At 32.3% G+C, this 12,608-nt stretch overlaps 1 protein-coding gene across 1 annotated transcript; it reads left to right on the forward strand.

Annotated features, from left to right (window-relative positions):
• The first annotated feature begins 1,594 nt into the window (after nt 1-1,594).
• On the forward strand, nt 1,595-4,051 carry LOC130646150 (uncharacterized). Its single transcript, XM_057452290.1, has 3 exons — nt 1,595-1,615; nt 1,736-3,678; nt 3,784-4,051. Exons 1-3 carry the CDS (start codon nt 1,595-1,597, stop codon nt 4,049-4,051), a joined length of 2,232 nt encoding a protein of 743 aa, XP_057308273.1.
• The last annotated feature ends 8,557 nt before the right edge of the window (nt 4,052-12,608 follow it).

Raw genomic sequence — 12,608 nt, forward strand, 5'->3', positions numbered from 1 at the left:
CGCAACACATTGCTAGATCTTTCAAAAGATCAATACTACACTCGACTTTTGATCTTGATGGTTTTTCGACAACTATATCAAATGAATCATCCTCCATGTCACTGCCATCGTCTTCATCGTATTCCTTTCTCGATTTCCCGAATTATTTGACATTTTTGAATTAAAAAAACGTTATTGAGTTTTCTTTTTAAAGCCGACATCTTCACCTCAAGAAGGTTTCTGGTTCAAAACACTGTAAACAATGTTTTGTGAGTGACTTTAGAATTCGAACGTCAAACATTTTCGTTCGAAAATGGAACATTTTAATTCGATTTTTAGTGTAAATAGGTTCTTAAATCCGGAAAAGTTCGAGATAGAGAGAGAAACAGTCAGACGGGACCGAGATTTTGGTTCGAGATAGAGAGGTATTCGAGATAGAGAGGTTCGAGATAAAGAGAGGAAAATAGCTTAGAGCCTACACAAATGTCCAAGGGACCGAGACTTTGGTTCGAGATGGAGAGATGTTCGAGATAGAGGGTAGTCGAGATAGAGAGAGTCAACTGTACATACATACAAATAACATTTTTACATATAAATATATAATTATACACATAAAACTACAACTTCCTTTTCATACATAGAAGTATAACCGTTAACAGGAACATTATTGTGTCGCCTATTGACTCTTTGGTAGTTAAGATTCTTTCTCCAACTCGAGAAACCCTTTTTTGTTTTCATGTTTTCCTTAAATTGACATACCTTATTCTCGCAAAATATATGTTCTCGCGAAAATTAATTCCTTTAAGTCATGCCACAATGGACCCGGACTACTGCAAACTCAAAATCAAGTTCTTGGTTTAAGCTATGATTCTTTTTCCGAAACGCTTGACTCGAGCAGTACCCTTTTCTTATTTCCAAGTTTTTCTTTACTTCCAATTTTTTCAAGTATATTTTTCTTCCTCCTTCCAGCACCGCCTTCTTGATCCGGAGCATACCGGAGAAAACTTTGAATGCGTTCCTTGATTTTGCCAACAGTACAATCCTTATGATTTGCTGTAATAGCCCCTAAAGATAGATTATAATGTTGAGATTTCCGTAGATCACGCGGTCATTCTTGGTATTTTAGTGTGTTGACTACTTAATAACTATCGCGCTTGTCTCAGTATTCAAGAATTGATAGATTCTGTCTGTTGTGATCTACTAAACAAAGAAAGTCGAGAAAAAAATTGCTAATCATTTGTCTACTTGGAACGAGTGTTAAAACCACAAGGGTTGTTCTTGTTATCTGTTTCTTGTATCCCTTTAATAGAAGCACATTTTCAAAACTGAAGCCTTGCTCTAACTTTTCCTTTTTTACGTGACTAAAGATATGAGAAACATTTGTTGCACAATCAGTCGTAAGTGTAGAGGAGAGAGGTAAGCATACGTCAAATTTTACTAAAGTACATTTACCCTGGATGCTCGATTAAGTGCTCTCTCCCCATCCTTCTTTGTAACTACTTTTACAAGCGTCCACTCTCAAATAAGCGCCCTCTCAAATAAGCATTCGCCTTTTTTTATAACTACTTTTATAAACACCCCTCTTAAATTGGCACTCAGTGCGGCGGTTATTGAAATGATTACTAGACCCAAAAGGGTCGCTTACTAAACTATTTCGGAAATTAGAAAACTCGAACTTTTCCTTCAAAACAGCTTTATATTTTCATAAAAATTACGACACGTTTTATTTTTGACATGTTTCGACAATTTCGAAAAGTTATCATACAAAGTTGAAAAGAAGAATTTGGATTTAACTTTCTTAAGAAACTGTCAGTCATTTAATGTTACACCGAAGTTTTTATGTTTTAATTTACCACACACCAATTTTAATGATGGGCGATTAATACGTAAACGCTTACTGAAAAGTGCCATTCACAAAGGAGAAAAAGAACGAATCAAGTTAGGAAAAGATTATGTAAATCACGTCCAATCTCTTAGTGATACCTTGAATTCTATAGATTTCTATATTTTACGGAAAGCAGCCGAGAAAAGTGTTGAAAAAAGTATTAGAAAATGCATTTTTACCCAAGAGAAGAAACTTAGAAGTCTAACTAAAAACGTCGCACCACCGTTTACAGCAGACGAAATTGTCACCAATTTATCTTCGTACAATTTGCTTGATGATGAGAGTGAAATTTTAAAAAATGGTCTGTCTTTTGCCATTCCACCACTAACACTTAGGAAAACAGATGTGTTTGTTTCGTTTGAAAGGATTTATCGATTTATGTCCTCAAATTTGAAAGATAAAAATGATGATAATCTTTTAAAGTCCAGCCTATCACATATTGCGAACAGTTATTACCACGATTACCGACCCAGTCGCGAAGTTATCAAAAAACATGGTATCCTGAAAAAGTTGAAGAAAAACAATATTGTTATTTTAAAGCCGGACAAGGGAAATGGGATAGTAATCTTAGACAGAAAGGATTATGAAAAAGGCATCTTGGATATCATTTTAGATACTACTAAATTTAAAAAACTCGACGAAGATCCAACATTGAAGAGAGAAGGACAGTTACAACGTTTTCTTAGGAATTTAAAGAAAAAAGGTTTTTTTAGTGACAAAGTGTACAACGATATATATCCCAGTGGTTCTCAACCGGCCAGAATATACGGCCTTCCTAAAATGCATAAATCTTTTGAAAATTTACCTAAATTTAGGCCTATTATATCTTCTATAGGCACATGCAACTATCAACTTGCCAAGTTTTTAGGTGGTTTATTATCTGATGTAATTCCCAAGGATTACTGTACTGCAGATACTTTCACTTTCGTTGAGGAATTAAAAAAGGTGAGTAAATCCGACAAGTTTATGGTTTCTTTTGATGTTTGTAGTCTTTTCACGAACATACCATTGAATGAAACATTAGATCTTGCAGTTCAACTTGTAATTGCCGGAAATCGTAAACTCAAAATCACAAAATCTGAACTAAAACAATTATTCGTTTTTGCAACGTCATCCTCGAATTTTTTGTTCAATAATGAAATGTATGAACAGGTCGATGGTGTTGCCATGGGCTCGCCGCTGGCACCTATTTTAGCGAATCTTTTCATGGGCGTTAAAGAAAAGGAATGGATAAAAAATTACTCGGGTTGTGGTCCAACATACTACCGTAGATATGTGGATGACATCTTTGCTTTATTTAACGATGAAAGTGAAGCTTTGGCCTTTTTTGAATACTTGAATCAGAGACACCCTAATATAAAATTTACCTTAGAAAAACAAGTTGATGGTAAACTTCCTTTTCTTGACATTTTAATTGAGAACACCAGTGACAAATTTTATACTTCTGTGTTCCATAAGTCAACCTATACTGGCCTTTTAACTAATTATTTTAGTTTCACTCCCAAAATATATAAAATAGGTCTCAATAAAACACTAATTGACAGGACTTTCAAAATTAACAACAGTTGGAAACACTTTGACATTAATATTAAGGCTCTGACTGAAATTTTGAGAAAAAACTTTTTTCATACAAAACTGGTAAACCACCATATTTCAAATTACCTTGATAAGAATTTTTCTACAGCTGTCACTGCAGAGACAACTAATGTATTAGAAAAGAGGTATTTTAAATTGCCTTTTATTGGCAAGTACTCTATTACTGCCAAAGAAAAAGTCAATCAACTTGTCAATAAGATGTGTAAAGAAATCAATGTGTGCCTCGTTTTTAAGTCGTGTAAAATTAAAGATTATTTTTCTTGCAAGGACCGAGTTCCTGAATCTTTTAAATCTGGACTTGTGTATAAATTTGTTTGTGCTAGTTGTAATGCTAGCTATGTGGGTGAAACCACCAGGCACATTTCTAGTAGAGTTAAGGAACATTTGAAAACTGATAAAAACTCACAAATATTTAAGCATATGCAGTCAAATCTTAACTGCAAATTACTATGTAACGAAAATTGTTTTTCTATTTTGGATCATGCAGACACTGATTGGCAGAGGAAACTCAAAGAGGGTATGCATATTTCTTGGTTGAAACCAGACCTCAATAAACAAGTTAAGCATTGCATCATCAATTTATCCGTTTAATTTTATGTTTTGTATTAGCCGTTTGTTCAATATCGTTTTTGTTACTCAGATATTGATTTAGCATTTTAAATTCATTTAATAAATTAAAAAATTGTACTTTTGGGAAATATTTAATTGTCTTATACAAATTGTGTATATAAATTTTATTTAACTAACTTTTGTTAGTTTATCTAATATTATTTTGTCAACATGGATTAGCTTGTGTATAATTCATATAAATTGTACTTTTGGGAAATATTTAAATAACTTTCGAAAAAATTTTTGTATAAAGAGTGTATGTATCAACTTTTGTATAATATTCTGAAGATGACTTTGGTAAGTCGAAACATGTCAAAAATAAAACGTGTCGTAATTTTTATGAAAATACTTTGCAATCTTGTGTTGCTACGAAGTTTTGGAAATATAATAGCTTTATATTTAAAATAATCTGCAGCACAAACACAGCATTACGGAGATGTATGCAGTCATAGGGAAGCTAATATGGATGAGAATATGTGTCGACATTGCCAAAAAAAGTGGGAAGGATACAAAAAAGAAGAATGGCTTCAGTGTCTCATTATTTAAAAATGTTTCGAACTCTTCAAGTTATTAGGTGTATTTTCATTACCATATCTTGACAGCTTCATTGCTTGCTTACTTTTTTCATTTGAAAATTCGATTCCATTAATCGTATGTTCTTGTGATTGTGGATAAATTCTGTAAAAAGTCTGTCAGATGAATTTTTCTCTGCACCAATAATAATTGCGGACATACTCACAGAAGGAATTGTTAATTTCTCAAAAGTACACGGAGGAAAGAATTTTTAAAGTTTCAAAAGGAATCATTTTAAAAATCTTTGCCTACTGTTGCAAAACTCGTACGTCCGACAACGTTCGTCCAACAGTACAGTTAGAGACATACATCGTACCAATCTTTGCTTCTGAGTTAACCTGACACCATACAGCGCTTATCAGCGTTGATAGTAAGGCTTTTGTGCACTTATCGAAGGGGGCGGTTATCAACGGGTGTGCTTACAATCGGCTTTTTAAGGTTTAGTATTAGCAAAATCAGGAGAAAGCAGAGATGATAGCATCTAATGTTTTAATGTACAGTGAGATGCAATCTTGATCTGTTATATTTTTTATTTTTACTTTAATTTTTAGCTTGGGCTCCTGTTTAACCAGAATTGTCTTTCTTCTCATAAAAATAAAGAGAACGAAAACACATCTCCACCTCATTGCTATGTAAAACGTTCACTGACAAATCACAATTATAAAACTTGGCACAGGCTTTTCTGAACATATTATAACCAGAAGATTTGCAGCAGGGAAATCTTTTTGCGCATTAAGTGTCGTTTCCATTTGACCACTCTAGCGTAAAAAGCTGACGAGCTTTTCTGGAGCGTGCGCACTAACGGTCGTTAAAAAGTCAACGTCTTTTATAGATATGTGAAGGTAAAATATTTTAATGAGCTAGAACAGCGAAACAGTCCGATAAAGGTCAGTGAGACTGTTTAGTGAAGGACACCAACTGGCAAAGGATAAGAATATTTAGGACTAGCGAAAAACATTAATTTCACATGTGCATTATGTTGAGCAAAATCAAAGTAATTAAATATTTGCATTACAAATCTCAAGTCCCCAGATACACGTTTTAACTTGTATTTATCTTATCTTCTTGGCTGTTGATTGCAAAAACGATATACAATCTTGTTGAAATCCCTCTTTTTTACAGAAAAATATATGAGCTTTGTTTTGCTGCTAGACTAAAGTATTAATCATCCAAAATAAAGTTTTTTTAGAATGTGCAACAATGTGGAATAAGTTCGATATAACAATTGTGCCTTAATGTTATGGTGAGATAACCAGGTCATTATGTAGCCTAAGAAGGTGATCTCTTAAATAGAAATCTACTGCAGGCAATTTTCTGTAGAATAAAAACTTGCAAGTAGCTAAAGAAATTATGCAAATAGGTTTCTTCGTCTTTTTTTTACGTGATTTAAATAATTACATCGTTTGGGTGATAACAAAATATTAATGCGACATTGAAAAATGTCGCCTGATACTATTGTACGTTCTTTTCCATGAGGAAGGATGAAACAAGATATAGATAAACGCATCTGAAGAAAATCCAAAGTAGTATATAAATGGCAGCAATCTATCCAATAGACTGTGGACAGGTCGTTTTAGTATGTAACTGAAGAAATAAATCAGATCTGGAACAATGACAAACAAAATGAAAGTTATTATTAACAGTGTAGGTACTACGAAACCTCTCATTTTTCTAACTCTCTTTCTTCTGTTTTGGGTCCCAGTGTTGATGCAACATTCTGTCATGTCGAATCTTACCGACGTTGAAAGTCTCTGTAAACGATTCTTGCGTATTAACTTTAAGACATAACTGTAAGTAAATGTAGCAACAATAAGAAAGATCAGTTCCGCAATAGGAAAATAATATACGTAACAAAATTTAAAGAATTCCTCTATAGTAATGCTCTGTTGAATGACAATGGATATTACGCTGACGAAAAAACTAACCAACCAAACGAAGCACATTAAGTGTCTAGAACGTTTTCCATTCCAGAAAATAGGATAACGTATATTCAAATATACTTCAAAGAATCTATCCGCAGTTAGTATGATCATAATAAGGTAGTAAGCTAGGATGCAACCTGTATTTTGAACTAATATCATATAAAAGTCAATTTTTTGTGAAGTTTTTAGAGCGAATAAGCGTCTTAACAGTCCAATTCCAGCAATTAAGATTTCTGATAAACTCAAATTGATTAGGAATAACCTTTGACTTTCACTAACTCTTCGACATTTTCGCTGCAACAGCCAAACCACAGCAATTATATGCAAAACGACGACAAGTATAATAATTATAAATTGTAGTAAAGACCAGTTCATTTTGAACCAGTTGAACTGTCAGTTTTCGCAATAAAGTAATTGTAGAGCTACCAGCTAGTTCGTCATTTTTAAATAAACAATATGACGATGGCGGAATTTTCTACCTTGTTTACGTCTGATGAGTTTAATCGTCAACTAAAAAGAAGAAAGAATGAAGCCACGTCTGAATAGCGCTTACTTCGTCTTATTGAGCTGAGAAGTAAATATTTTGAAAAATATCAGGTTTAAATTATTTGATCGCTTAATAAGCCCTTTTTTATTGTGGCTTAATATTTTTATTTCAAGTAAGTTTTTCTTCATCTTTTTCCTTTTTTTTCATTTTCCTGTTCGTGTTTTGTAATTGAAATGCAGTAATAGTGTACTTAAAACAGTGATATGAGAAACATCTGCTTGAACATGTAAATCATAATGCTTTCCTGCGTTGCTTTTCTTAGGCTTTCGAAATGTGTTTTATTCATTACTATATTTGTTTGTGCCAAGTGATCTTTATTCAGTAGAGTGTTAGTTTAGTTGGGAATAAGAGTTCCAAAATAAAGGCGGACATTTAATATGCGTAGAATAAGGTCCCCTCGAACAAATAATCATGTTAGCTTCAAGTTGGAATCTGGAAAATTTAGGCAGCTTTAGATTGATATACCTTTTTTTATTTTTTTTTTATTTTACACAATCTTTATACAGGATAAGTATTTCAATATTTACAACATTGCTATTAATAACAGCCTGTTAAAATATATAACTTTAAAAAGTACTAAAAAAAAAGATAGAAATTAACAGCTATAGTAGTATGTTAACAATTCAGACTCTCAAAAAAAAAACTTTAAAAACTTAATCTAGATAAAATTAAAAGATAGAAACTATTAGTTCAATTATATAAATTAAAAACTTTCTTTTAGAAATCATTAAAATTTTCTGTTTTCCGAATTTTAATCGGAAGTTCATTATAGTAGTTGGCACCCATACAGAAAGAAACAGACATGGCGCACTACAATTTCCTTGATGGAATTTTCAGCATGCAGCCATTATTTATTGTTTCCCGATCATGGGATCTCATATCTTTTTAAATACTGGATGAAATTCCTTGAAATTTTGTGGCATTTCCTGACTTTTATTGGAATTTGAGAAAATAAATAAAAAAAATTCTAAATATTGTTTTGCCAATGTCACTTTGTCCTTTATTGACAGGTGGTCATATCAACTTTTGCTGTAGTGCTAAAAATAAATGTTTTCTAAACTAACCAGTCGTATAAATATGTTATTATGTATATGATAGTGACAAAAAGTCATCATACAATATCGAAATGCATACTGTGTAATTTACAGACCGGAATATTGGTAATATACAGACCGGAATATTTGTATTTTCCTATTTCTCTATTTCTATTGTCATATGATGACGTCATAGGTAATTTTATCACATGGCAATCCAAATTGTCTTGATTGAGTAGTTACTACCATAAGTGCTAATAAATATAACAAGTTTTCATCCATGACAGCTACTAAACCTAAAGTTTTCAAATAATGGTTTTTCAAAATAATGTATTGAAGATTTGAATTTTGATCGATTTCTATTTTCTCCATGGAGAAATCCTTTGTTTTTATGCCACCTGTTAATGTTCCTAAAAATATCTCACATTTTTATATTACTTTTTTAATGACTAGTACTGTAAATAGTTTTAAAAAAGATAAAAAAACAAGATTTCCAAGAAAGACATATTTTCTTCAACCATTGTCTCATTATGACGTCATCACTTCCTGTGATGACATGTCAACCCAAATATTTTATCACTAATTAAGTCACAAGATAAGTGTCGTCCCTTAAAACCAAACAGAACAAAAGTTACGGCCCGAAAAAAACCCATACCAAATAGGGTTAACGTGGTCGCCAGTTTGTCAATAGATTGAAGTTTCTGCAACTGTGTTTGGGTCAAATTGGGATTAATAGCATAATTGAAGGTAACACAGGGCAAAATCATTCCACGAAAGATCTTATTCATTGTTGGTTTGTCGAGATAATTGCGCAAAGAAAAAAGCAAACGTAATTTTGACATGGTTTTTTGTACATTTTATCAAAGTTGGTGGACATTGATAGGGAACTATCCAAGATTGTCCCTAAGCACTTGTACGATTGTGTATTTTGTATTTCTTCACTATCGTACTACAACGAAAGATCTTAGATCCACATTTAGTTTTTAGCACTAATTACATGCAGGGCGTGTCATTTCGGTTACTATTTTGAAGGGACTATACTTTAAAATCTCCTGAATTTTGGACAATCTACACCGGTTTTTCTGAAGGTAAACTATATTTCCTTCAAGATCAAATTGTTTTAAAGCAGCTCTACCTGAAAGCAAAGCTTGCAATTTATTTCTTTTTTTAAATTTACAAAGGGCTAAAATCAACTTAATGCAATATTGTGTCGAATGAGTCTCCAATCTTAAAATAGAGGAAGATCGACTTAAAAAGGGAAATTTGGTTTGGCAGCTATGGAAGCAAGTCAAGGTGCGTGTTCGATATGTCTATAATCAGGGACAAAAAATTAAAAATAGTGAAAATATTACCTGTAGCCCTTCCCCCACTATCAATGTTTTTTGTGTCCTGCACAATGAGCTTGTATTTTTGTTGTTTGGCCACATATTTATATCCTTGATTGTAGTTGCCGTTACCACAGCGTCCATATTTTATTTCTTTCTTTAACAAGATGTTAATTTTAGTACACAATTCCATTTTAAGAATATTTGCAGAGTTCCAGCACCTTTTTCTCCCAATATGCAGAAATTGAGGTAACAGGTGCAAGTCGATAACAGTTAGTTTTCCATGTATATCTTTACGTAGCATATGTGTTTTTGCTTTTACGCTATCGTCGAACAAAGAAAATCATAGTCTTAATTTCTTCATTTAGGTCCGTAGCAGAGATAGTTCATTGATAATACTAAAGCTACGCATCTTCTTTCCAAGGTCGCTTTTCCGTTAAAAAAAAAAAGAAAAAAGGCTGTCGAGAAGAAAAATTGAAAATAAAGCGATATATCGCTATAGCTACTGATTGTTGAACTTTCTGCTGATATTTAAAGCCGTAACATAAAACATGTATTTTAAGTAAAGAAGATCAATTTCAGGTGTTTATAATTGTGATTACATATTCTAGTTCTAGAGGGATATAACAATTTATAATTATAGAATGATATAACAGCCTTTAAGTTACGTACCAAGAAACTAAATGAAAAGACATTAAAGTTATCTTCGTAGTTTATAAAAATAAAAAAAATATCTAAAAGATAAGTTTGCATACGGTTGGACCACAAAAAATCATTAGCAAACCTACAGGAAACTTTTTCTTAACTAGCGATGTACCACAAAACTGAGGTAGCGTTTATCTGCATTCCTAGAAAATAGTCGTAGTTTCTTATTATTGACTAAATTCTCCGTTGCTGCTACTAGCTACTGGCATATTAGAAAAAAATTTAGTTTTCGATAGCATTGATTGTCTGGGAGGTAAGTATTATTATTTTTTTATGTCGAAACAAACAAAAAGAAAAAACCCATTTGACAACAAACAGAGTTGCACAATATTTAAGTTATCCTAAAAATTTATTTACAATTAAAAAGGTTTTATTAGTAAAAGGAAATGAGTTTCACCCACTCCAAATTTGTCATTCAGGATCATGGGAATTAAGTCCGTGGGCAGCTAGAGTCACCTTTAATACTAATGACAAAGCTACTAATTAAATTTCTTATAACATCAATTACGCAATAGAGCCCATTAGCACCTGAAAGTTGCCACATAGGGTAGACTTACTAATAAATTATACTATCTTCTGGATTCGAATTTACAGAGTTTTAACAAATAACAAGTTACAAGATATGTTTAAAGCTGTAAGTGAAATGTCATTGGCCGCGTTTTTTTTTCACACGAAGCCGTCGTGGTACACGATTTTTAAAACACCCCAATGTCTCATTCGTAAAAATTGAGGGGGTTTCCAATGGTAGATTCTTACATTGGATCCAATTCAAGATTCGTAACGCATCTCTTTTTCTTCAACAAAAAATGGCAAGACAAACGGCTGGAACATTTACAATCAGCGTTAGAATCGCATTGACGAAACAGCATCTTGCAATGTCGCAACGAAAATTTTACTTTCTTTTTTGCCCATTTTATCTAAGATAAATTGGTTTGAAAGCATTATGATTTTCTTCGTGGAAACTTTTGAATATTTCAGTATTTCATATTCCATTTGCTTAAAATCATCCAATGAACACATATTGCTTAAGACGACGATAAAAGACTAAAAGTATTAGAAAGCATAAAAATAGCTCCGTTTTTTATTTTGTTTATTTCCAGTTTGTATTTCCAGTTTTTCTTTCTTACTTATGACCTGCTTCTAACTTAACTGGAGAAGTTTTTGATATAAAGAAATACATTTTTAAAAAATAAAATAAAAAACAACAACTTTGGTGCGTGTTTAGCAGTGCTATCGTATCTAAGTCTATGTAGACCAAGACCTTACCAAAGCCTCTTCAGTTTTGCCTTTCACTTCCTGTCGCATTTCTTTCAAAACATCAGGAGGATTAACTGTGCCTTTCAATGGCGACGCACAGACATATCCTACCAGCAGTACGAAGAAGAAAATCATCCAAGCCTAAATAGATACAGACATATTAAACAAACAAAAAAATTAATAAAAAGGTTTTCTGATAAACTAAATGTTGATAGACATCAACTTTTAAAATTGATCAAATTTATTTTCCATGAAGAACAAAAAAGAAAAAGAAATAAAAAAAAAATCTGCTCCATTTGTTGTTTAATCTATCGTACTGACGAATTAGTTTAAAAAAAAGAAAGTTAATTTTAAAAATAAGGATTAAATTATTGAAAAAAGAATTAAACAGTAAAAGTTTTTTACACTTGTCAACTGTAAAGTACACTCATAAGACGTTATTTAATATTCTACCTTATTCTGCTGATACAGGTAAATATTTTTGTTCGTTTGTTGCTACATGTGACAAAATACGTTAATACTTACTGTTGTTCTAATTTTGTAACGACTTGAACATACAAAATGTACATAGCTACTTACCATTTTTTAGATATTTAATATTCCGAGATTTAGAGATCAAAAAGTTGCTGAAAACATGTGCGCTAACCACAAACTAGTGTTTCTAACGCAAATAACCGAATAAAAAATGTGCTGAAGCTAGAACTATTTTATATATTTCTGCGAGATGCTCCTTACCGCGCATGTCTATTTTAATTACGTCCGCCCACTGTCAACAATCAAATATAATGGATACTCAAAAGTGCAGTTAGATGTGTTAATTTTCATCCTCGTCAAAAGGATTATAAGGTGCACCGCAACTTGCTTTTTCACCCACGAGAATATTTAGCATTATAATTTTCTTGCAAATATCGCCAAACTACATTTAGCTATAGGTAGTGATTGATTGACTTCCTAATCAGTGGCATGCCCATTTAGTAAAAATATTTTATTATGTAGTCTACAGTGAAGATTGTTGATGGGTGACGCCACATTTGTTATGACAATTTCCTTTATCCTATGCAATTGTCTCTCACTTACTATCAAAGGCGGTGATGCAACTCATTGTCCATTTGTGCTTGCATATAGTAGGAAATATAAGTGTCATTACCACATTCAAACATTTTTATGTTTAGCGTT

This window comes from Hydractinia symbiolongicarpus, chromosome 5 (genome assembly GCF_029227915.1).
Source record: "Hydractinia symbiolongicarpus strain clone_291-10 chromosome 5, HSymV2.1, whole genome shotgun sequence".
NCBI classification, from domain to species: domain Eukaryota; kingdom Metazoa; phylum Cnidaria; class Hydrozoa; order Anthoathecata; family Hydractiniidae; genus Hydractinia; species Hydractinia symbiolongicarpus.